Source organism: Globicephala melas, chromosome 9 (genome assembly GCF_963455315.2).
Source record: "Globicephala melas chromosome 9, mGloMel1.2, whole genome shotgun sequence".
Taxonomy (NCBI): domain Eukaryota; kingdom Metazoa; phylum Chordata; class Mammalia; order Artiodactyla; family Delphinidae; genus Globicephala; species Globicephala melas.
Window position 1 is genome coordinate 40,870,927 of NC_083322.1, and position 27,337 is coordinate 40,898,263.

The following is a 27,337-nucleotide window of genomic DNA, read 5'->3' on the forward strand; positions in this document are numbered from 1 at the left end:
AAATTGAAGGAGAAAAACCATATGATCATCTCAATAGATGCAGAAAAAGTTTCTGACAAAATTTAACACCTATTTATGATAAAAATCCTCCAGAAAGTAGGCATAGAGGGAACTTACTTCAACATAATAAAGGCCGTATATGACAAACCCACAGTCAACATCATTCTCAATGGTGAAAAACTGAAACCATTTTCTCCAAGATCAGGAACAAGACAAGGTTGTCCACTGTCATCACTATTTTTCAACATAGTTTTGGAAGTCCTAGCCACGGCAATCAGAGAAGAGAAAGAAAGAAAAGGAATCCAAATCGGAAAAGAAGAAGTAAAGCTGTCACTGTTTGCAGAAGACATGATACTATATATAGAGAATCCTAAAGATACCACCAGAAAACTACTAGAGCTAATCAATGAATCTGGTAAAGTTGCAGGATACAAAATTAATGCACAGAAATCTCTTGCATTCCTATACACTATGATGAAAAATCTGAAAGAGAAATTAAGAAAACACTCCCGTTGACCACTGCAACAAAAAGAATAAAATTCCTAGGAATAAACCTACCTAAGGAGACAAAAGACCTGTATGCAGAAAACTATAAGACACTGATGAAAGAAATCAAAGATGATACAAACAGATGGAGAGATATACCATGTTCTTGGATTGGAGAATCAACATTGTGAAAATGACTATACTACCCAAAGCAATCTAGAGATTCAATGCAATCCCTATCAAACTACCAATGGCATTTTTCACAGAACTGGAACAAAAAAATTCACAATTTGTATGGAAACACAAAAGACCCCAAATAGCCAAAGCAATCTTGAGAAAGAAAAATGGAGCTGGAGGAATCAGGCTCCTGGACTTCAGACTATACTACAAAGCTACAGTAATCAAGGCAGTATGGTACTGGCACAAAAACAGAAATATAGATCAATGGAACAAGATAGAAAGCCCAGAGATTAACCCACGTACATATGGTCACCTTATTTTTGATAAAGGAGGCAAGAATATACAGTGGAGAAAAGACAGCCTCTTCAATAAGTGGTGCAGGGAAAACTGGACAGCTACATTTTAAAGAATGAAATTAGACCACTCCCTAACACCATACACAGAAATAAACTCAAAATGGATTAAAGACCTAAATTTAAGGCCAGACACTATAAAACTCTTAGAGGAAAGCATAGGCAGAACACTCTATGACAAAAATCACAGGAAGATCCTTTTTGAAATACCTCCTAGAGAAATGGAAATAAAAACAAAAATAAACAAATGGGACCCAATGAAACTTAAAAGCTTTTGCATAGCAAAGGAAAACATAAACAAGTTGAAAAGGCAACCCTCAGAATGGGAGAAAATATTTGCAAATGAAGCAAATGACTAAGGATTAATTTCCAAAATTTACAAGCAGCTCATGCAGCTCAATATCAAAAGAACAAACAACCCAATCCAAAAATGGGCAGAAGACCTAAATAGACATTTCTCCAAAGAAGATATACAGATTGCCAACAAACACATGAAAGGATGCTCAACATCACTAATCATTAGAGAAATGCAAATCAAAATTACAATAAGGAATCAACTTATACCAGTCAGAATGGCCATCATGAAAAAATCTACAAACAAAAAAAGGTGGAGAGGGTGTGGAGATAAGGGAACCCTCTTGCACTGTTGGTGCAAATGTAAATTGATACAGCCACTATGGAGAACAGAATGAGGCTTCCTTAAAAAAGTAAAAATTGAAGTACCATATGACCAGCAATCCCACTACTGGGCATATACCCTGAGAAAACCATAATTCAAAAAGAGTCATGTACCACAATGTTCATTGCAGCTCTGTTTACAATAGCCAGAACATGGAAGCAACCTAAGTGTCCATTGACAGGTGAATGGATAAAGAAGATGTTGCACATATATGTAATGGAATATTACTCAGCCATAAAAAGAAACGAAACTGAGTTATTTATAGTGAGGTGGATGGACCTATGAAGTACCTAGGGTCAGGACAGGAATAACGACGCAGTCATAGAGAACGGACTTGAGGACATGGGGAGGGGCAAGGGTAAGCTGGGACGAAGTGAGAGAGTGGTATGGACATATATACACTACCAAATGTAAAATAGTCAGCTAGTGGGAAGTAGCCGCATAGCACAGGGAGATCAGCTCGGTGCTTTGTGACCACCTAGAAGGGTGGGATAGGGATTGTGGAAGGGAGACACAAGAGGGAGGAGATACGGGGATATTTGTATATGTATAGCTGAACCACTTTGTTATAAAGCAGAAACTAACACACTATCGTAAAGCAATTATACTCCAATAAAGATGTTTTAAAAAAAAGAAATCAGTAAAATATGTAATAAATTATATAATGTTAAGTGCTAAGGAAAAAAAAAATAAAGCAGAGAAAGGGTATAGGAAATCTGAGAAAGGAATGGAATTTTAAATTGAGTGGCCAAGAAAGGCCTCAGTGAGAAGTGACATTTGGATTAATTCCTGAGAAGTGGAGGAGCTAGTTCTGTGGGCTTAAGGCCAGGGTGGGTGCTGGGGGTGGGGGAGCATGCCAGGCAGGGGAGGTCCCAAATTGCATTGGTCATGAGGTGAAACAGTGCTTGGCATAGCTGACGAATATCTAGGAGGCCAGCGTGTCTGGAGGAGACCAAGGAGGAGAGCAGTGGGAGATGAGCCCAAAGAGATGGCAGTAGGCTAGGTCCTAAAGGACCTCATACGTAAGAAAGGAAGCCATTGAAGTGTTTTTCACAGAGAACTGACATTATCTGACTTTTTAGCAGGATCATGCTGGCCACTGAGTTTTGAGAGTAAAGAGGGCAAGATTGGAAACATATGGGGTTCATTTAGGAGGCTACAGTTATAATCCAGACAAAAGCTTGTGGTGGCTTGAGCCAGACAAGTGGCAGTGGTGATAGTGAGAAGTGGCTGGATCCTGGATATATTTTGAAAATAGTGTTCACAAGATTTTCTGACACACTAGGATGTGGGGTTATGCACTATCTGTGATACTGTCAAATTTCCATCATATGCTCCTAATTGGTGAAAAAGATACAAATTCTCACTTGTTCTGTCATTTTTAGAGTATGATTTTCCCTGACATAACTTCAACTTTCCTTTTGTTCCTGAGTTTGAAAACACATCCCACAATTATTTCTATGTCCTATCTCAACCTTGAGGAAAGATAAAGGGAAAATGTGGCTTTGAAAATTGACAGTGCCAATGCTATCTTATGAGTTTCTCAACTGTAAGCTCCAACCTTATTTCACTTACCTTGTTGATGTTCTCAAGGCCTGTCTCAGAACCTTGCACCCGTTAGGCTCTCAGAAAATGTTCGTTAAATGGTATAGTCTCCACATTTCCCACCCAATAATGAACAAAAACAACAATCAGCCCCTGTCAACTGCACAATCATAAATTAAAGTTTGTATTTTAGTATTTAGTATATTATGCCAGGGTACTCATTGGGTAAATGTAGTTGAGCTTCCAGCACCTTCATTACTACCACCTGCAATCTGAAGTTGTGTTAGCTTTTTTGCACCTGGAAAGGTAACAAAAAGGCGGAGGAGACTGGTTTTGTAATTCTCATCTGGGACAGAGCGTCACGCCACCTGTCTCTTGTAAAATCTACTGAGTTGTTAACGCCCCCTTGAACAGCGCACAAATGTCTACGGGGATGATCAGTCAAAATGCGTCTATACGAAAGGCTGGAGACCCGAGCCTCTCCCAGGGCCCAGCCCACAAGCTCCCAAGGCACGGGCCTGCGCTGTGCACTCCGGGAGTTGTAGTTCCTCCTCTCTTCATGCGAGCCAGGACGCAGTATCTCTGGCGCCTCCAACGGCGCGCAGGCTCCGTGAAGCGCGGCGCACGCGGACGGCACGCGTTTCCTAGCAACGGGGGAGCGGCAACGTCACGCCGGCGGGCGCTAAGAGCAGCTGCCCAGTGTTGGGCGGCTTTGAGTACCTTTCAGCACCTGCGGGTTGGAGGGAACGCTGCTTGCAGCTTTCTGTCGGCACGTCTCCGTCCGTCCTTACCCGCGTTATCCTAAACCCGGTCGCCGACAGCAACCTTCCTCCGCGAGCCCGCGTCTGAGGCACTGCCGGAGGCTAGAGGCGGCCCGCCGGGTTCCTGTCTGGCCCTCGACCCCAGCGCCCGCGGAGCCCGCCGCCCGCGGCCTCAGCGGGACGATGCTGGAGTCCATTCGCGTGACGGGTGAGTGCCAGGAAGGGTGGCCCCTGGGCTGGCGGGAGCGGCCAGCGTCGTCCCGGCCGCTTGCGGCGAGTACCGGGAGGCCGAGGTGACGGTAGCATGTGGGCTTCGGTGCTCAACGCGGCTCCCTGAACAGTGCGGAACCCGCGGAAGGTGCTCAGGGAAAAGGTGTGCAGGGAAGAGAGAAAACGGTCCCTTTTCCTTTTGTCACTTATTATCAGTAAGCGCGTGCTGTGGACTGTAGTGAGGTAAAGTGTAATAGATCGGCCCTACAAATGTACAATCTAAATATTGTTAAATTCTGTTTCAAGGCTTATTAGATATGTAATTAGGCATTGTAGTGCACTAGGATCTAGCTTTCTAGAATGTTCAGAAGTCAGAGCTAAGCAAAAGAGCACATCTCTGTATATCAGTATTTATACTCTTTGTATGTATGCTTTTATTCTTAAATCAGAACGTTTTGAGTTGATATTAAGAGGTCACTTTATAGTAAGTATTATACCAAGCGCAAAAAATGTTTGTTTAGACCCCAGGTCAGAAAGTTGTTTGCCTTTTGTTATTTTTAGAAAATAACTGTGTATATTAATCATTTAAAAATTATCTTACACAATATTAGAATAATTTCCTAGGCCATTTTCCCATCATTTGATTCTGCCTAACATTCCTGCAAGACAGCGTTCTTGATAACCTAGTATCATGACTAAAAACACCGAAGAACAGCAGAGTAAAGGGAAAGGTCTAATCTTGAAACTGGCTTCAAAATAAGACCAGATTTTTTTACTTTAAGGCATCGGTGTACCTAATAGACCATTTTTCTGCAAAATTTTAAATTGTATAACAAAATTCACTTTTAATGAAAATATTTATGGTCTTAATTTTATATTTCATGTTCCAGGTTATAAAATGAGGAGTTGATTTTGTGCAGTCATGACATTGCTGTGATTTATCTCATTGTTATTTATGTTGTCAGGAAACAGACAATCACAAGATCTAAGATTTAAGAGGCAACTTAAATTGGCATTAACTTTTTTTCTTAAAGTGATTTGATGTAGATCCTGTTCTTTCATCTTAAAATACAATGAAAATTGGAAGGTATTATTCTTTAAAATTTATTTTTGGCTGCGTTGGGTCATTGTTGTTGCACACGGGCTTTCTGAAGTTGCAGCGAGAGGGGGCTACTCTTGGTTGCGGTGCTCGGGCTTCTCATTGCGGTGGCTTCTCTTGTTGCGGAGCATGGGCTCTAGGCGCGCGGGCTTCAGTAGTTGTGGCACGTGGGGTCAGTAGTTGTGGCTCGCAGGCTTTAGAGCGCAAGCTCAGTAGTTGTGGCGCACGGGCTTAGTTGCTCCGTGGCATGTGGGATCTTCCTGGACCAGGGCTCGAACCCGTGTCCCCTGCCTTGGCAGGCGGATTCTTAACTGCGCCACCAGGGAAGTCCCGAAAGCTACTTTAAAGTACCATATCTTCTTTTTGTATTGGAACAGAGTCTCTCAACCATGACACTATTAATGTTGAGTCGGTGGATAACTGTTGCGGTGGGCTGTCCTGTGCATTGCAAAATGTTTAGCAGCATCCCAGGCCTCTTCCACTAGAAGCTAGTAACCCTCCTCCCCCCCCCACAGTTGTGACAAACAGAAATGTCTCCAGACATTGTCAAATGTCTCCTGGAGGGCAAAATTACCCCCCCCCGCCCCATTTGAGAACCACTGCCCTGGAGAAAAAATATACTAGTTAGAAAAATACACTAGTGAAGGTTATTAGATAACGATTTAGAGATAACATCAATTAAGATGATTTCCCCAAAGCATAACAATCATGGTAGAGGAAAAATACAATTATGATAATATTAGTTTTAGAAAGCAGGTATCTGACCAGTTAGCAACAAAGTGGATCTCCTGTTTTTCAATATGCAGAGTTGGAAGTTTGAGGAGAGATACTTTCTAAAATAGTAGACCCACTCCTCCTGCCTCAGCTCTCTTCCCATAATTTAGTGGCAATAGACGTATCAATCCAACTCTGCATGTTGCATTTCCTGAGATAAGATAATCTGGCAGTGTATTTCTGTAGTTCAATAAAAATTCAAATAGTCATTTGAGACAATTCAAGCCTCATTTAAAACAACTGACTGGGGCTTCCCTGGTGGCACAGTGGTTGAGAATCTGTCTGCCGATGCAGAGGACACGGGTTCGTGCCCCGGTCTGGGAGGATCCCACATGCCATGGAGCGGCTGGGCCCGTGAGCCATGGCCGCTGAGCCTGCGCGTCCGGAGCCTGTTTCTCCGCAGCGGGAGAGGCCACAACAGTGAGAGGCCCGCGTACCGCAAAACAAACAACTGACTGGCTGTTTTTCAAAATAGTTTCTCCATTTCTTTTATAAATTTCTTGACTAGTTAAAAGAATAGTTCTAGAACCCCATGCCTAGCATTTTGCTGACATATCAGAAAGCCCAGTTTCAACGGCCAGAAACTTTATGAAGAGAGTTTAGCTGAAAGCATGCCCTCGTTTTCCCTCACTATCACATCATTCATTGATATCTTAGAAGCCCATGTTCTTCTGGTTAGCATCAAGAGCATGCTTGTTTGTGGTAAGGGTACTGATGGAAATGTGTTTATTTCTTTTCAGCTTTAAAATAAGTATAGAGCAAACTGATTGTTTTATTTCAAGACTGAAGCAATTACTTCTGAAATCACTTCCAATATAGTATCTTACTCACTATTGACTTATTAGTCATGATTTAATATAATCTAAATATAACATCCTGGTGAACTGATTGGAGAAGTAAAATAAAAAAGAAAGATTTGTATGTTATATATGCTGTTTGAAATGGGATCAAATCAGAAGAGATTACCTTCTCATAGCTTTTTAAAGAAGATGGTTTATTATACTAAAGCCACTAAAATGTTGATTCTAGAATGTAGAATTTATTACTTAATGTTAAGTTTACCTTGGAAATCCAAATTTCATGATTCTGAATATCTTCCCATTTACATTATTCCATGGAGTATTTCTATAGGAGCTGAATATAGTATTGAATATAATAATACTGATAGTTAACACCTGCTTAGTACAAGCCAGCATTGTTCTCAGCACTTCACATATATTACCTTTTTTGATCCTCCTACTGATACTGTGAGGTACATAGTAATAGTATCCCATTTTACAGATAGGGAAACTGCAGCACAAAGATGTTAAGTAACTTGCTCAAGGTCACAGCTGCTAATAAACAGCCAAGATTCAAATCAGAGAAGCTCCATTCCAAAGCCCATTTTCTCAACCACTAGGAAAGTCAGAACCCTTGTTTAAATGACTATGTGTTGATTTAAGCCACAAAATTCAACATGTGTATCTCATTTAACATCAGTGGTACATTAGCTGATAGTTTACTCCAGGTGCTGTTAAGTTTTTATCACAGGCAAGTCTAATTTTTGCCTGGAAAGATCATATTGTACTTGACTATAAAATTGTTTCAAAATAGAAGACGACATCTAGCTCATTAAGTGAGTAACAAAATGCTATCAGAAGCCATATAAGATTATGTTATTTTATGAATTCCTACTGCCTGTATCTTGTATGTGATATAAGAAGTGATTAATCATCTGGAAATGAAGCTCCTTTGTAACAAAAGTGAATGTTTAAAACTACTGGAGACAAAAGTCTTAAGAGCAGTGTTTGGCCATGTGGGATGAATACACTTAGGCACATAGCTCCTGTCTGTCCTACAGCAGTAGGCACCTGCCATTAAAATTTATCTTCAACATCACTAATTGTTTCACATTTTTATGCGTCCTGGTATGATTTTTGCCTCAACCTTCAGGCATTCAAGTCCTGAATCCTTTCTCTCCTCTCAAATATTCTGTTTCCTTGGCTACCTCTCAGGGCAGTGAGTGAGCAGAAACAAACATAGATGTATGCCATAATGGGACTTATAATTTCAGTGATGAGGAAGGCCATCATATAAACAAATGTAAGACTGCAACCGTGACAAGTGAGTCAAAGAACCTTCCAGGGAAGTTTTCCTGAACAAGTGATACTTGAACTGAAGGATGAATAGGGATTAAGCTAACAGAGAGGACAGGGGAGGGCTCTTCAAACACAGGGAACAGAATATGAAGATGTTTTGTGTCTGGAGAGGGAGTGGTGAGTGTGAGGGATTGACAAAATGAAGGGAAGCTAGAGTGGACTGATTAAGGGGGAGCATTGTGCATGATGGGGCCAGAGAGGCAGAGTGACCTGACCATGAGTGACCTCATGTGCCATGATTAGGATTTTCTCTTCACCCTAAGTGGAAAGCCTGGGGAAGTTTTTCTCGCATGTTCACTGTTGTTTTAGATGGTATTGAATGCATTTTCTTTTGCCACAGACCATCATTTCCCAGCATTATAGAATACCCTGCATGCTTCTAACTGCAAAAGCACACCACCACAAGCAGTTTCTGACCAAAAAACAATAGTATCACATTATAAGAGTCCTTGCTGCTGATAGAGTAACACTGAAGTGCCCCTAACCGGGGCTGTGACATTTTTAAGAATCCTGAAGTATAGCTGAGTTTCTCAGTTCTTGAATGATACTAGCAGTGCCTTTTCATCTCTCTGTTTACTTACAGCTGAGAAACTATATTGGATGATGTTGAATTTGGAGGTATTATAATTAAAAGATTACCTGTTATAATGCAGACAAATTGGGCAATAAATGTTTTCAAAGATACTGATTTTTTTAAATATACCAGTTTAAAAATTATAGTGTAACTTACATTCAGTAAAGTGCTTGAGTCTTAAATGGGCAGCCTGATGAATCTGTACATATGTAACCACTGTGCAGAACAAGATAGCTTTCTAGCCCCCAGTACCCTGGTACCTCCTCCCAGGTTATAACCCCTTCCTCAAAGATAAGCACTATTCTGCCTTCTAATACCATACATTAGTTTTGCCTGTTTTGTTTTTTTTTTCTAATTTATTTATTTTTGACTGCGTTGGGTCTTCATTGCTGTGCAAAGGCTTTTCTGTAGTTGTGGTACTCGGGATTCTCCTTGCGGTGGCTTCTCTTATTGAGGAGCACGGGCTCTAGGCCTGCAGGCTCAGTAGTTGTAGCACACGGGCATAATTGCTCCACATTATGTGGGATCTTCCCAGACCAGGGATTGAACCAGTGTCCCCAGCATTGGCAGGCAGATTCTTAACCACTGCACCACAAGAGAAGTCCCAAGTTTTGCCTGTTTTTGGACCACATATAAATGGATTTATACAGTATGTAGTCTCTTGATCTAGCTTTGTTTGCTCAGTATTGTCTTTGAGATTCATCTATATTGTTGCTTGCAAACTCAGTTTGTTCTTTTTCATTGCCATATAGTATTCTATTGTATGAATATACCACAATTTACTCATCCTTTCTGCTGTTGACAGATGTTAGATCATTTGAGTTTAAGTAATGATGAACAGCTTGGCAAAACTAAAGTGTTTATCTTGTTTGGGAATTGTTTTATTTTGCCTCTTCTTCTGTTTGTAATCAAGCACCCTATCGTTTTGTGGTATAAAATTACCCCGGGTTCTCAGGTTTCATAAGTATAAGTGAACCATATGAAATTGCCATTTTATGGGTCAAAATTGGTTGAATGGTATTTTCCAGCAGGCTTTGTTTCTGATGATCTGATCTTCCTTTCAGCCAGAGACCTTGTAACTACTGTGAAACCTCACCTATTCAGTTGTGAAACACTAAGAGTTTAGTGAGCAGTGTTCCCCTCTTTCTTCCATTCCTTTAGATGAGAATCAGGAGACGCTGATGGGTTTAGTGATGAAGGCCACTATTACAGAGAGGTTATTGAAAGAGTTGGGAATGGAAGCCAGGAATCCTGGTATTCTTTACTCCTGTTCTAGATACAAATTCAGCTTTCATTGTGTTGGTAATTTCAATATAGTCATCCACTTGTGAATATACTATCAATTTTAATGTAATATTATTTTCCTTTTTTCCCTCAATATGGGTAATCATTTTGGGGTGAATGACTTCTTTGATCAACAAGTTATTTTCATTTTCTCCAAGGTTATAGTGAAGCAGATTGCTGGTGGCTAAAATGTTACATTAAATAGTGACTTTTAATATGAGAGTATGATTTTTATTTATTTTATTACTTTTATGAGAGAAAATGAGTTACACTTGCCCCCAAAGAAGGCTGCTTATGCTTAAAGTTTTGATTTTTCAGGAAAAAAGGAGTTAGGAGAATAGGATGTTCTTCATTGAACTCTTCTTCTTGTCCTTTTATTATGTTCTTAAGCCTGTTTTAAAGGTTGTTTTTCTTAAACAGTAGTAGTATTTAAAATGACAAAAACAGTATTTTAGGTTTTCTAGTACTTAATACAACTAAAATAAGATTAGCATGACTCTGAGAAATTAATTTATATCTATCTTGTAAGAGTTGTTTGAAGGTCCACGTTCCCCACATTTATGAACTTCATGGGATATCAGCATTTGGCAGGATTGACATTTACTAAATAGATACACCATTGGTACTCCCAGACTACTTATGAGCAGATGGAGCTTAAAAAGGACTGATGCTAAACCTCTCAGGTAGATAATTAGCAAGTGAACTGAAATGCTGCAACTCCTGGGAGGGGGGAAGGGGTTCTGTCATGCACACACTGTAATTTCTCTCCCACTTCCCCAATTCCTCCTTGAGTGTTTTGGCAGCTGGTTTAGGACTTTTGTTTAAGTATCCTGAAGTGTATAGGTTGTTTGAGATGGGACAGAATTAAGAATGTAGATGCTTTATGACAAAACAACAGAAAACTCTATGAACGCAGCTCTTTGATCAACAGAGCTACTGAGTCTTAGGAACCAAAGAAAGCACTTTTTACATTGAATATTCTTTTTTAAAAAAAAAATCAATATACCTGTAACAAACCACCCAAATTAGGAATTCTTCAGAGTAGTTTTGTTAACTGATTTTAATTTGAGGTAAATTCCCACCCTTTTTTTTTATTATTAAATTCCCCCTTTTTATTATGAAGACCAAACGAGAAAAACCTGATTACCTCCTTTTACCTTCCTGGCTGTGCCTAGTCCTTAACCAACTTTTCTCCGTTTGTGATACCCTTATTCTTATCTCAGTTCTCTTGCTCTTTTCCTTTCAGTGTCTGTTTCAGTCTGACTTTCATTATCACCTCTCGTCTCCTAAACTTGTGGTGTCTTGTTAGGGACACCGACATTGTTCTTGGGCATTTGGACTGCAGCTTGTGTTCCTTAGCCTATGTTTGCCCATCCTACCCAATTTTGACTATCAGATGGCAACACTTAAGTATGAAACCCCTGAGGATCTGGGACTTACCAGCCATTGATGAAAGTTTTGTTTGTTCTGTTTATTCACATTATTGAATGGCTTCTTTGTACAATCAACCTTCAGCATGACCCTGTGCAGTCTAGTTCCTATCTCTCAGGCTTGTCCATGTAGTAGACATTTTATTTAGCCCCTGCAAGTTTATACTTTCATGTTACCTTTAGACAGCAGAATTCAAATTTCATATGTTGGCCTAGAAAATGTTAACTAGAAGGACTTCTAAGTACCTTACATATTTGGATTGTTTATTATCTACTTTTGACCTCATACTGTTTCTTTACCCTAAACCCTAAGACTTCTGGGCTTTAAAAACTTTTAGTGCAGGGTTTCCCTACCGTGGCATTATTTTAGGATGAATATTTTTGTTGTAGGAGGCTGTCCTATGTATTGAAGGATGTTTAACCTCATCTCTGACCTCTACCCACAAGATGCTAGTAGCATCCCTCCCTAATTGTGACAACCAAATGTCCCCTGGAGGGCACAGTTGCTCTCATTTGAGAACCACTGGTTCAAGGTCTTCCAGGTTATATTTCCACTTCTACAGTCACCTCCTCATAGAAATATAGAATGGTTCCAGAACTACAAATACCTGTATATCTAAAGTGGTCAGAGAATGGCATGTTTAGGGTTGTGCCATTCATTCATTCACTTATTTATTCATTGTACATTTATTGAATATCTACCAGTTACCTTGCTAGATGTTGGAAAGAGAAACATGAATAACACATGGTCCTGTTACCTATCTTAGTATTGAATACATCAGTTATTCAGATTACTGTGTCTTACTAGGGTGCTGTGTTTGTACAGAGGAAGAAAAGATGTAGTGCTGTGCATGTAGCAGACTTAATACTGAATGTCTGTTGATAATTGAATGAATGACCTTATATAATAGAATGAGCATGGACTCTGTAATCAGACACATCTGCATTCGAATCGCAGTTTGCTCTTCGCTACTTTCTTGTCGTATAACCTTGAGCACATTACTTAACACTTCTGAAGCTTAAGTGATATAACATGCAAGGTTTTTGGTGAAATCCCAAATTCACATAAATGTGTCAACAAATAGTGGCTGCTATTATTATTATTTATTACTACTTATTATAGAAAGGATCCCTGAATGTCTAATCTTGAGTGAGTGAGTGACAGATCTATGTGGATAAACAGTTTTTTTTAAAATGGAATTAAATAAATTGTCTCTTTCTTGGCAAGGAAGGCAGCTGTCCAAGTCAGCTAGCGTTGAAATTGCCTCCATAGTAGGAGCCAGAGGTTGAGGGCTAGAGGCATAAGGATCCATGAGACTTAGAAAAGAGAGGTGGTTGAGAGAATCATGTATCACATTTGCAGAAAGGATTTAGAAAGGGTTTATAAGCAGACATGGTCAGATAGGAGTTCAAATACCAGGATTTAAGACAAACTCAAACACTTTTGTCAGTTTAGAATTGAATCTGAAAGCTCTTAAGGGTTTACCTGAAATCCTCTCAAATGTTTCTCTTCCTTCCCTGAACCCTAGGTTATTGTCTGTATCTTTTGTTTTTCACATTTAAGCTTATACTACCTCGTATTAGTACTCAAATCTTCATAGGACTGCCTTACCTTCAGAGCCAGATTAGAAGCTGGTTGAAGGCAAGAGCAATGTATTTATACAGATGTTTTTCAGATCCATGTATCTATTAGCAGTATTCCTGTATTTGTGGAATGAAAGAATGCAAATCAATACAGTTTTAAAACAGTACATAAGCAACAATATTTCAAGTTATTCTTACCTCTTTAAAGCACTTTTGAGATCTAAAGGCAAAACTGACCTCTCCTTAATTTGGCATTTGATATACTGATATCTCACATAGTAATTATTTTTTTAAGTCTTGGCAAGAAAAAACTTGATTTTCTTTAATCTTAACCTATAGCCTAAAATTAAGAAAAGCAACTAATAAATATTGAGTGACATTACTAAAACGTGCTTGAATGTGCACATATCATTTATTTAATTTTAAAATTTTTTTGAGATATGTAAGACAGTGTTGTCCTTCTTTTACTGATGGCTACCTTTATATATAGTGTCAGATTTCAAGATTGTATTGACTTTGAAAATGCCTTGGATTTTACTTTGATATTGGTAATACTATTAAACTATATCCTTTCTACGAAATCCACATTCTTGGTAGAGTTGAGTGTTCAGATTATTTATGTATATTATCTCACATCTAGATTAGACTTTGGTCATCTAAATGGTTTGAAGCTGAGGATTTTTATAGATAATTTAACATATGTACATTCTTATAGAAGTGACCGTGTCTAGCTTACCCAAAGTTTAGTAATATAGTCTTAATATTAAAAATGTCTTTTCTAAAAATTGTTGCAAAATTATAAAGTTTACAGAACCTTCAGAATACTTTTCACATAATAAGCAATTTGCTTCATCTGGTATCTTTTGTTATTTCTTTTGTTTTGATTTTGTTTATTAACACAGAAAAGCTTCACTGGCCTGAGCAAGAACTTGCTAAGAAGTCTATTCTAAATGCAGAAGAGTCCTTGATTATTGGCAGCAAAGGAAGCATTTCACATTTATCTCCTGGAATACTAAAGGACATTTTCACAACTGGAACCAGTAGTTACAATGTCCTACTACAGAGCAAAGAGGAGAAAAAGCATCATTCACAAAAACAGTCTTCCTCCACCTACTCCAAAAGATGTAGAAAACCCAGCAAATCTAGCTCTTCACGTAGTAAAGATCTTCGCAAGATGAAAGCCCCAGTGCCTGTGATGAGCAGTGATACTTGGTACTGCCTAGAAAGGCAGCCTGCTGTTTTTGTCACTAGTTCAGTGTCAAGTCCTGTAAAGTTTACACATGATATCTCTGTTACAGGAAACAGCACAGTACTGCCACCTAAACCCAAAAATGAAAGAAAGGTCAAGCGACGCCACTTCTCCACTCTTCCAAAGCCAAAGGTGCAGCCTCAGCTGTCTAGAAGTTTTGAAAAAGGAGATGACTTTTCTGGAAAGAAATTTTGTATACTGAGTGCTATAAAGCCCACCAACTTGGAGAAAGAAAAAGTGAGATTCTTTAAGTCTGACTATACCTACAATCCTCAGTTTGAATATGCTAATCCTTCTCTGCCAAGTGTGTTAGCCAAGCACAGCAACGCAACTGACCGGTTTCTTAAGCAGGTAAAATGCTACTTCAGTAGTAGTATTTCATTTTATGTAATGAAAACAATTATTTGCCATCGTATAGAAAGCCAAAAATGTTGTTTTAAAATATTCCAATTATTTATAGTTAACTCCCATCCAGGACATGTAAATATGTGACAAGAAATCTCCAGGTGAGTGTCACAGTTCATATGTAAACTACTTTGCACTAATCAAAATCTATAAAGAATCTATTATATAGACGTTGTGTTAGGAAGCAACTATGTTAGGAAAAAGCTTCAGATTCTGGTTCCAAGCTTTCATTTGGGAGTTACAAACTTATGGCCCATTCGTCAGCCCACAGACAAGTGTTTGTTTTCTTTTTGATTTTGAATGCGTTAGATGGAGCATGCAGTATCTCTGGTTCTCCCTGTTATATTACATTCTCAGCTTGCTTAGGCCCCTAAAGGCATTTTGGGGACTAGGCTTGATACTTGCCAAAGAACTTTTTAATGCTTTACTGAAATTGTTAATAATCATCAAATATATAAGTACTCATTTAAAGAAGAAAATAATGGAATTTAAAAAATTATCTTCAAGCGTAGCAAATCACGATGTGGATGATATAAGCAACACTTTCCAAATTGCTCAGTTTAGATACTTAGCACACAGTTTTGTGTGTTAAGGTCTTAATAAACTTCAAAATCCACTTTATTGGGCTTCCCTGGTGGCACAGTGGTTGAGAGTCTGCCTGCTAGTGCAGGGGACATGGGTTCGAGCCCTGGTCTGGGAAGATCCCACATGCCGCAGAGCTACTAGGCCCGTGAGCCACAACTACTGAGCCTGCGCGTCTGGAGCTTGTGCTCCGCCACGAGAGAGGCCGCGATAGTGAGAGGCCTGTGTACCGTGATGAAGAGTGGCCCCCGCTTGCCACAACTAGAGAAAGCCCTCGCACAGAAACGAAGACCCAACATAGCAAAAATAAATTAATTAATTAATAAAAACTCCTACCCCCCAACATCTTCTAAAAAAAAAAATCCACTTTATTTGAGGAGAAGTTGGCTGATGTTTACCTTCAGGGCACAGAGTTGAGATCATAAAAGCAGACTACATTTGGTTAAATTATTTTTGTACAGGTTTTTATAACGCATTAGGTGCAACTTGGCTTTGTCAGTGATTGAAAATCTGTAGGCTAGGTGAAGCTGCGTGATTCCATTTGCCTTTGGCAAATGCCCTATTTTAACATTTTGCTGCAGTGCAAGTTCTTTGGACTTGCAGCCAGCAAATTTTTTATTGTTTGTTATAAATTACATGGAATCTGACCAGGCTTTTAAAGCCATTATGTAAAGCTTATTCTAAGATTAAAACAATTTTAATCTTGCTATTTATTTTCCTTTGTTAGAAAAAGCCTTTTCTACTGCTGCTATTTTTTTGAAGGTACACCCCCCCTTTTTTTAATTGGAGTATAGTTGATTGACAATATTGTGTTCATTTCAGGTGTACAGCAAAGTGAGTCAGTTATACATATACATATATACACTCCTTTTTAGATTCTTTTCCCATATAGGTCATTACAGAGTATTGAGTAGAGTTCCCTGTGCTATACAGTAGGTCCTTATTAGTTATCTATTTTATATATAGTAGTGTGTATTACATTCCCTTTTTATTGAAATATGAAATTGTGCTAAACACTAATAAAAAGGTCAGCTATTATTTTGGCAGTGATTTTATGATTTTTTTTCTTTTTTTGGTGTGGAAATTGCAATTGATTGAATAGGGCTTTCACTCACTTAAAATTTATGGTAATTATAAAAATCCTATTTGTTTTTTTCCCCCTCAATGCTGAAAGAGACAGCTGAGATTTCTTTACCAGATTTCTTTAATTTGGAGTCCTACTGCAAGCCCTACCAGTTGGGAAAGGGATTTCCCACCATTAGGTCAAAATGAATGCTCTTTCATTTTCTTGGATGGGAGTTAGGAAGCATCAGCAGCTCCAGGGATTGAGAATTGACAGTGCTTGGTTTCTGGCATCAGCAGCTCCAAAGACTGAGAACTGACAGTGCTTGGTTTCTGGCTCTACAATCTTTATTTTAACCCAATTCCAGCTTCTTATGCTTGGGTTGTTTGAGGCTTCTAAACAGCACCAGCAGTCCTAGCTGGCTGGTACTTCAATTGCTACCATTTGGGAGAATGATTGCAGCAAATGCCAAATGTACTTTTCAAACCACTTTAATCAAATAAGGGAGATTTATCGGAACAAGACCCCCATAAAATATGCTTAAGTTCCTACTTAGCATCTGAATGAATTCTGACATGATACATCCTTCCCCTCCCCAGCTGTGAAGCTAAAGCAGCAGCTTCAGGGCTGGTTTCAGGATTCAGAAATGCACACAGAGGGGCCAGGATGGCTGAGTAGCCCATTTGTCTCTGGCCTCCACCCTTGAGGCCTTGCCAACCCCTAGCTGACAGTCTCTCAAGTTTCACAATCTGGATCTTTCCAAGGCAGGCAATCTATACTGTTGTTGGAGAGTGACCGCGGTCCTCTTTAGTGTACAGATAGGCAGAACAATGCTAAATCCATGCAGAGATAAGTCTACCATAGTGGAACTAAGGTAGTGCTCAGGTCCTGGTCATTCCTAATTGATTGCCCTGTCAATGTCAAGGAGTTCCAGGACTCAGTTTTTTTCTGGTCCAGGCAGTAGTTTCCTCAGGAGGCACTTAGGCCCTTTAGGTGGTTCAGAGCATCTAGCATGGGCTGCAGGACTTGAATATAACTCCAGGTGGAGCCTGCTGAACCCTGCTTAGCCTCTTGCTGGCAGCCATGGTGGGCCTCAGCTCCCCAACCCTTGGGACAGAAACTGAAAATGTCTGTTTTCTGAGGTTGTGGACCTTTGCAGGAAAGAGTGCAGTGCTTCCTGGATGCTGAAGAAGGGATCTAGGATGAGAGAATGCTGAAAGCTGTCCAGCGTCAGGTGCCTGCTCACTAGTGGGTCAGAAGTAAATCCTTAGTGGCACATTTGAGCAGTCAACTGGCAGCCAGTACACTTTCTGCCTTACTTCTCTGTGACTGACCATCCTGGGAAACCTAGATATAAAATCCGTATGGCCTTAGACCCAGCACATTGTTGAACAAGATTGGAAGTGAGAGATGAGAAGGGTCTTCAGGGCAGTGTTGGGAGTCCATGGCAGTATTTCCAACAGTCAAATGGAGATTACATATTTATGGATAAAGCCAATGGGTAGTTTAAATGACTGATATTCCACCTCTAGCTGGAATCGTGTCTCATTGTAGATTATGGCTAGGATCCTGCTAACTGGAAGCCCTGATTAGTAGAGTGATATTTAATAACATATGGGAAATAAGTCAACTTTTGTTTGGCTTGATAAGGTAAAGTTTGAATTATGTTCTTATTTGTTAACAAAACTGGAGCAGTGGGGCTCATTAGTGATTGGTAAATGGGGAGAGAAGGAAGACTTTGCTGTGTTGGGTAGGGACCCTGGGCTGAGGCTACCCCTCTGGCTGTCAGGGAAGAAAAGGTAAAGGGGTGCAGAAGGAGTTAACAGAACAAGCCTGAGACTGCCATCCTTAGAAAGGCCTGCTTGCAAGATTAACCTGTGCCTGGCGTCTGGGAACTTGACTGGTAAACAGTTTCCTACACTGAAATAAAACTTACCCTAAATGATAAGAGTAGCTTGCTGTGCCTAAATTGTGCAAACAGTATGTTTTATGTTAAATACTTCTTTTCCTTTAGGGAGTCTGGAATTTTAGAATGTGCTAGGCATAGGGTGCTTATGTGACCAGCTGATAATAAAAACCTTGGGCAGTGAGTGTGTAATAAGTTTCCTTGGTAGACAAATCTTTACATGTTCTTACAACTCAGTTGCTGGAGAAGTTAATTGCATTCTGTGACTTCATTGTGAGAAGACTCTTGAAGCTGCTTCTTGTTTCCTCCAGACTTTCCTGGATATCAGAAATGGGGAGTGGTGGGCTTTAAGTTGATTTTTTTTAAAGGCATTTACCTTCAGATTTTAAAAGAAAAAACTCTGTACTGTCCAAATAAAACATCTCCATGGGCTGTATTAGTAGTCAGTTTGAGATTCCTGATCAGTTACAAGGTCTGGCTTCTTACAGCTTTGTAAAGGGCCATTGTGTTGCACCATTCCACAAGGTGCCATTCACAAATTGAGCCTGGGGCTCACATTCATACAATAGAGTTGATGTTTACCATAAGCATGGGGTTCTTCTTCCGCATTATAATACAGTACTCCTCTAATACTTTTTAGTTGTGTGATATTTGTCTTAGAAGTTCAAGTAAATTAAATGTATGCTAAGTTAGAAATGTTGCATGGAGGGTAGCTGGGAAAGAATGAACAAAAAAAGCATACGTGTTTTATTATGAAATTGTTCACACTGCCTTTTTTTCAGGACCCTTGCGCCTTTGTTATTCCATTAAAATTGCTTTGAAATTTAAGGACAAAGTCACATGAACTATCTATATATGAAAAATTATAACAACGTTAATAGAGTGCTTAATATTTGCTTGTTACTCTGTATGCTGTGTACTTTTCACCTATTATGAGGTACAATACTAGTAGTATCTAGAGAAGTGCAGTCGCTTTCTTGACTTGGATCTTAAGTTGCAGAACCAGGAGTCTTTCTCAAGCACTCTGTTGTCTTCCACACAAAGGTATGTTGGCAAACTAGCTCTCCATTTCCGTGGTATAAATACTTCCACCAGGACCAGTTTCAAGCAATGTAACATCACTGTCATGCAAATTAATAAAAATTCAGTCAGCTCTGACAAGACAGCATGGCTGGACTCCAGCTTACCACTGTTTCACAAAATGGTTTCAACCAGGCTTTTCTAACCCCAGTGCACCCCCTGCACTCAAAGGGTACCAGGTCAAAAGAGCCTCACTTAGCTGGCAAGGATGCCTTTGGTAGAAACTGATTATAGGGACTTGGAAGATTTTTTTTTTTGCTCTTTGTGATACACCTATGAAACAGTGATTATTAATTACTGTCTTTTGGAAGCTTTAAGACAAGCGTATTTACCTTCTTCCTGTTCAGGCACCCATCCTCATCTTTCCGCTACAGCTTCAATCTCAACTCATAGTACATAGTTATTTAGTGCCTTAGGAAGAGTAGCAAAGTTAAAACTGGGTGCCTAGTCTGTAAACTGAGTAAATATTTGAAAGAGGCAAATATAAGGATGCCCCAAAAAGGCTGTCCACAACGTTGTAGGTGGCTAATTTCTCTCTTCATGCCCCTTTGAGTCTGCCAGGGAACAAAGCAGAAACATCCCTTCCATTACAGCTCCCGCAATATATACCTTTTCTCTGTTGACCAACGTCCTCATCATTGCATTTCATCTATTTCCTTTCTGTTTCATGTGGAGTATACACAACCAAGTATTGACAAGAGGGTTAAGATTAAAATTAGGTATTTTCAACTGAAACAAAATAATTAAAAAGAGCTTTCAAAAATTTCTTCAGTGAAGTAGTATTCCCATTGTTTTCCTATTCCTAAGACTTTATATTTTTCAAAATAGTTATTTGCAAATACAGTTTTTGATTACCCATATTAATGGAAGGAAATATTTGTATGAATTAGCTAAAATGGAAAGATTATTCCCTGTTCCCTCCCTATCAAATAGTTCTCATCAGGGCAGTCATCTTAGCTTGCCTGGTGTGGCAATGCTGTACCAGCCATAGTAAGTAGGAAACACAGCAGTAGCAAAAGCCACAAACAGTGGCATGAAATGGAGATTGTAGAAGGAAGTGATGTTTAAAGTCCACCATCTAAGTGAAAATAATCCACCGAAGTGATTTATAAAGCAGAAAGCTTTTTGAAATCTCTTATTTGGTTCCAGGCATCTTATATTGTAACCTCTGGAGGAAAAGATGCGGTTAGGAAAGATGGGGGATTAAGTATTGAGGAATGGTAGTGTAAAGAAGAACAGATGTTAGACTTGTAGTTACTAGAAGAAATGTGCAGATATATTTGCGAAAAAATCGATGTCAAAAACATACAGTAAAATATCTTTTTCATCTTTCCATCTTAGCATATCAAAGCACTCCTTAAAGATGTTCTTGTTAATCTTTACAATATCTTGAAATATAACCCTCTTAGCCAATAGAGAAATGGGTCTTATAGCTGTTTGTAAGAATTACTGTCTTAAATAAGAGGTTTGTTAGACTTGTAAATGTAATTAAGAAATTCAAGAATTGCCTTCTTTTAAAAATATTCTTTGACTTATGATTGATTTTTAGGACTCTTGCTCTATAGGAGAGAGATGGACTCGATCTCTGAGGTTTCCCTTGCACGCTATGTTACAGAATGTTTCTATTTTTATTTTTGCCCCCATGCTATGTACTCATGTAATCATTGCACAGTGTCTGCTTCATTTTCCCTATATATATATTGAGGGAAATAGACTAAATGATCCTTGAGAGCCCTTTCTAGGACCACACACATCTCTCCTAAGTTCTGTGCCCCAAAATACTATGGCTAATCAAATCAAGATTCCATTTCATGTCATACTATGTATCCAGTTGTCATGTATTTTGTAAAAACATTTAGCTAACCTTCCACGTTACATGTTAATCACAGAAAAGCTCAGAGTTTCTGCCAGCTGTGTTAACTGAAAATTCTTTTACTTCAGACATCATGCTTTATTAACTCAACGTAATTGGCAGACATTTTGGTTTGTTAAAATTAACTTTCCAAATGAAGTGAAACTTGTTTCTCTAACTACAAAACCTAGTGGAAAAAAACCATTTCAATGCAGTTCTTTCTACAATGTATATTGACCTTGACAATTCAGGTGTATACTTTTCAAACTGAGGTTACTAAGACAGTAACCTAACCGCTGAAATGTAAAGAATAACCAAGGAAATCAGGGTGTGAGCAAAAAAATGTTTTATCTTAAATTCATGTGAATGTCACATTAAACTTCTCAATGTATCTTTATTCTAATATAGAAAAATGTAAATTGCTTATGGACTCTCTGGCAACCTGTCTGTTCTTCCCCAATGTGAGAAACTGAAACTTAGTACTAACGTATTACACATTAACATTATTGGTTTGTAAAATTAACTCTTGTCACCAAAAGTCCAGTAGCATCCTGAGGGGAAAGCACAGACCAGGCACCTTCTGGGAAGGAGAGTAGTCATCAGGAGCGCTATATGACTCAGAGCAAGCAAGGGTTCCAATGGCTTGGAGACATGAAAAGTCATAATTTTACCAAATGCAAGCATATTGTCTTAATAAAACTTTGAGTATCGTAAACTTGATTTCTTATAAAAAGATATGTCCACAAGTGAAACAGTATAGTTGGAAAGCAAGATGCAAGAAAAAGTTCGTTTTTTAAAGGTATTTGATGTCTCTCAAAAAGGCCATTTCCATCATAACCATATTATTTAAGAATTAGGATATTACTTTATATTAAGATATCCTACATCTACTTAACTAAAAAAACTGTTCTGCTTATGTAATTAGAGTATCCTAAATTTCTTTATTACTGAATGGAAGTTAATGGCCCATGCTATCAAAGGTACTTGATAGAGTTATTGTAAAATCTCAGAGGTATTTAGAGAAAAGAACTCTAATGTCAACTTTTTTCCTGCATTGAAACAACGTAACGCATAACATTCTGTGGCATAGCATTGCATTTTCATTTATAGAGTTCAGATATTCAAAGTAAATACCAAGATGGACCAACTTTATTATGTTAGGAAATTCTGATTTTCTTCCTAGTTAACAAACTTTATACAGCTAGGGTATCTCAAGGGTGACATACCTGTAGGGTTTGAGCAGGGATCATAAATGATTGCAGGGAGCTGGCTGGGCACAGTAGGAAACTAAAACCCAGCAGTTATCTAACTTGGGCTACAGTTTGGGTCTAGTGTTATCATACCCTCAGAATTTTTAAGAGAAGGTAGGTAACCTGAATCTTATACCAGGTCTTCTAATTTGTAAATGTTGACAGATAATTCAAACAAACGTTGTTCAGACCAATGAAAACCTGTTTGTGGGCCACATTCATCCCTTGGGTTGCCAGCTTGCCACCTCTGACCAGATCTATTAAACATAAGCTCTGTTTTATTGAGGCCAATAATAGCATAACATAAAGACTTTTAAATGTGATCCTCAGAAAATAGTGTCTTGGTTTTAGAGTTTATAGTGAAAATGGAATAGGTAGTTCATTGTTATATTAAAATGCATGCATAATAAATACATAAAATCACGTTGTATTCTAAAGCAAGACAAGTGTTCATTTTCCTTTTTTGATAGAAATGACACAATTGGAAATCAGATACCTTCACTGATAGCAGTATGTCTTTCTTTAAGGCTAAGTTTTATTTATTTATTCATTTATTTATTTATTCTTTGCTGCGTTGGGTCTTCCTTGCTCTGCACGAGCTTTCTCTAGTTGCGGCGAGCGGGCGCGTCTCTTGTTGGCGGAGCATGGGCTCTAGGCGCGCGGGCTTCAGTAGTTGTGGCATGCGGGCTCAGTAGTTATGGCGCACGGGCTTAGTTGCTCCGCGGCATGTGGGATCTTCCCAGACCAGGGCTCGAACCCGTGTCCCCTGCATTGGCAGGCAGATTCTTAACCACTGTGCCACCAGGGAAGTCCAAGGCTAAGTTTTAATTGTACTAGTATTGCAGGTATTTTGTCTTGGTAGACCTCAAGTTGTCCAAACAGTGAAGGGGAGGGAAAAACAAGCCTTCTTTAAACTATACCTCTCCCTAGGTGACTTGATTTTTTGTTTAGCAGATCACAGACTTTTCCCAGATACATTAAAGCTATAAAATTATTTTGAGTTTAGTACATCCATAGTAGTTGTGTGTCTTAAACTGGAGAAGTGAGGTCATTTCTTAACCTAATAGCAAGGAGGATTTTCTTACAGTCAGAGATGGAAACACCCCAATCAGATTGTATGTCCTTGGAAGAAGGTATGACCTTGATGACTCTTTGAAACAACACTTCATTGATTTGCCTTTGAAAACTTGCCTAACGTGCACTCTCAGGTTCTTTTCTTAACAGGGTTTTTCCTCCAAAACAGTTTGAATGTCTGCTTCTTCCTTGTAGGTAGTGAAAAAAGAGTTTGCAGTACTAAGCTATTTATGAATATCTTCTCCTGGTAGCAGTTACCCTATCACTTTCCCACTTATCATTGTATACATCCAAACTATCCCCAACCCTGATGACACAAATGTGCAGAAAAGGGAAAAGGGAATGGGGGGACGGCTGCAAGTGACATTTTTCTTTGTCCCACTGTGTTCTTTCATTTGTTCCGTCATTGAAGGCAGACTCAATTTCTTGAATCTATTTCCTAGGTTCTGCATATGTAGAATATAATTTATTGAAACATTTTTCTCTTTATTATAATCTGGTCATAGCTTGCAGTCTGTCTTATAGAAAACTGAATTACTGGCAAAAGTGTTTTTGCTTCAGTTTCTCCTGCTCTCCACATTGCTGTCAGTGTCTAAGGTACAAATCTGATTGTGTCACTTTCCTTCCCGAAAAACTTTAGGGCTCCTCATAATTCAGGATAAAGTCCAAAATCTTTATCATGGCCTACAGGCCTTTCATCTTTCATGATCTGGGTCATGCTCAGGTTTCCAAAGTCAACTGTATACTCCCACAGCATCTTGTGCAAATTATCTATCATGACATTTATCACACTGTTATCATCCTTAAGTTTCTTTTTTTGCCTTTACCATTAGACTAACCTCTTTTATAAAAGTGTATTTTATGTTTTTCAACTGTTCCCAGAATCTAGCAGAGTTCCTAGCACTAAATGAATGAGTCTCCTGGTTCCTAGGCTGGAGGTATAAGAACTGTGTTTTCATTTTCTTTGTTTTGTGTATGCTTTTGACAATATTATCCCCTTTTACCTGGAATGCCGTCTATTTCCTCTGTGCCCCCACTTCAGTTTACCTTTCTCTATGTTTTCACAACACTTTATTCATATATCCAACAGAGTATTATTAAATTATGTTAATTTCAATGTAATCTCTGTCTAATGGTCAGACAGGGACTTAGATTCTAAAATATATAAATAAAAGCAGTGATTGGCACAGAGAAGGTAACCATAGAGATGAGTGAATGAATGATCCTTATTAATGGTATGCTAGAAATTTAGTGAAGTAGTCTGCAAACAGTGGATCCAAATCTGTGGCTCAAGGGTCAAGTTCAGCTTGCACATCTCTTTTTTGGGGGGTGGGGGTCAGCTCAGTGTTTTTTTAAAACATTGGTATATAAGGATGCTCTTCTGTTTCCTCTCCCGGATGTCATATACTCAGTAGCTTTACAGAGAGGTTACTGCTTGCAGCTGAAGGTATTTGAGTGTGTAACAACTGCTCTAGTGTCCCATCATTTTGTGGCTACAGTACCTTAAATGGAGGCCTAAAGACCTGATTGAGTAATCCAAATCTTTATATACCTAGTTTGCTACCAAGAAGAAATAGCCACCATTGAAAAATTCATTCAATATTTTGAATTTTTTATTTCATTCTGAGAATCTCAAAGTACCAGAACGTGTGTGTACCTCATCCTTGTCTGAAGTAAGCATTTTCAAACTGTTCTGAGGAATACTGCATGAGAGAAAGATGGCCATATAAGGTAGAAAACACAAACTGTTATATTCACCACATGTAGTATCATAATAAAGGCTTAGAAGAGTCTTGTTTAACTTTGTTTAGTCCAAACAAAGTCCACATTTGGCCATGGGACCTTTTTAAAAATAATATCTCGTCAACCACTTTTCCAAAAAAAAACAGTTTGGAAAACACTGGCTTAAAGAAAAGGACTATGTGATCTAGGGGTTATTCAGTATTTGGGGGGTGAAGAGGGTCAGAGTTCTAGATATTAGAATTTACTAAAAATGAGAGAAATGAAGGAGAGGGTTGCGATTGAATAGAGGTCAAATCAATTACCTTAAATACTACATACAGTCATTTGGGAAACAGACTATAAAACACATTCATAGTTTCTCTTTTTCTCTCTCTCCCCGCCCCCCGCCCGTCGTCTTTTACTCTCTGTCTCTGTCTCTGTCTTCATCCTCACACCAACCCTGTGAGGTAAGTAGCACAAAGATTTTCATCTCCACTTTGCCACTGAAGAAACTAAACCTGAGAAAGGTAAAATGACATACCTAAGATCACACAGTCAGTAAAAGGTAGGGCACCAACGTAAAACCAGATCTTTTGACTTCTAGTCTTTCCACAGTATCACCCAGACTCATATCGTATTAGTGTCCCTATTGTTTATAGTTTTTCATTGAGTGAAAACTGCATTTGAAAAGGGAAATAGGTTTTTAGCACATGACTGTGAAGCGGCTTGTGATTGATGGTCAGATTTCCAAATTGCTGAACAGCAAACAGAATCAGCAAGTAAACCAAAAGTAGATTACTAAACAGTGTTGAGATTTTTCAGAAAGTTTGTTATATCATACAAGACAATGCTGTAGGTTTTATATCAAGATTTTTCCTTTTCTGAATTGGTGGTTTGAATATTACACTGTGCTGTTTGATTACTATTGCTTTTTTAAATGATGGCTTTATGAGGATATAATTCACATGCCATGTAGTTCACCCATCTAAAGTGTACAGTTAAATGCTTGTCAATCTATTTAGGATTATGCAATCATTACCGCTATCAGATTTGAGGAATTTCATCATCCCCAAAAGGAAACCCTGTATTCATTACAAGTGACTCACCACCAGCCCCACCCCGTTCCAGCCCTAGACAACCATCAATCTATTGATACTTTACCTCTCTATGGATTTTTCTGTTCTGGACATTTCATATAAATGGAGTCATATGATATGTGGTGCATTGTGACTAGCTTCTTTTACTTAGCATGTTTTCAAGATTAATTCATATAGTAGCATGTATCAGTGCTTTTTATTGTTGAATAATATTCCATGTATGTATATTTTAGATTTTATTTATCCATTCACCAATTGATAGACATTTGGGTTGTTTCCACTTTTTGGCTATTATGAACAATGCTGCTATGAACATTTGTGTACAGATTTTTGTGTGGACATGTTTTTAGGTATCTTGGGTATATACCTAGTAGTAGATCACGTGGTAGTTGGTCATATGGTAGGAGATCATAGATCATATAGTAGTGGGTCATATGGGAATTCTGTGTCTAACCTTTTGAGGAAGACTCTTTTCCAAAGTGACTGCATCATTTTACACTCCCACCAGCCATATATGAGTTCCAGTTTCTCCACATTGTTACCAACTCTTTTTTTTTTTTTGGTCAACTCTTGTTTTTATAGCCATCCTAGTGGGTATGAAGTGGTATCTCGTGGTTTTGACTTGCATTTCTCTGATGACTAATGATGTTGAGCATCTTTTCATGTGCTTATTGGCCATTTGTATATCTTCTTTGGAAAGCTATTTGGATCTTTTGCCCATATTTTAATTGGATTATTTGTGTTCTTGTTATTGAGTTGGAGTTCTCTATATATTTTAGATATGTCGCTTTCAGGTATGAAATTTGCAAACATTTTCTCCTGTTCTGTGGGTTGTCTTTTCACTTTCTCGATGGTGTCCTTTGAAGCATAAAAGTTTTTAATTTGGATGAAATCCAACTTATCTATTTTGTTATTTGTACTTTTAGTGTACCAATCTAGGAAAGCACTGCCTAATCCAAG

The 27,337-nt window shown here is 38.6% G+C and overlaps 1 protein-coding gene across 7 annotated transcripts in view; it reads left to right on the forward strand.

The window, feature by feature from the left end:
- MATCAP2 (microtubule associated tyrosine carboxypeptidase 2) overlaps nt 1–27,337 on the forward strand; it is an 89,669-nt gene that overhangs the window by 10,520 nt on the left and 51,812 nt on the right. For 5 of the 7 annotated variants that reach the window (XR_009565277.1, XM_060305413.1, XM_060305414.1 and 2 more), the window contains exons 1-2: nt 3,927–4,212; nt 14,000–14,697. Coding sequence is in view for 6 of the 7 variants with exons in the window: in XM_060305413.1 (XP_060161396.1) it covers nt 4,188–4,212; nt 14,000–14,697 (723 nt within the window). In the remaining variant the exon portion in view is untranslated. Of the gene's footprint in view, nt 1–3,926; nt 4,213–13,999; nt 14,698–27,337 lie in introns of those variants that run through there. The other 2 variants (XM_060305415.1, XM_060305416.1) reach the window with 2 other exon arrangements.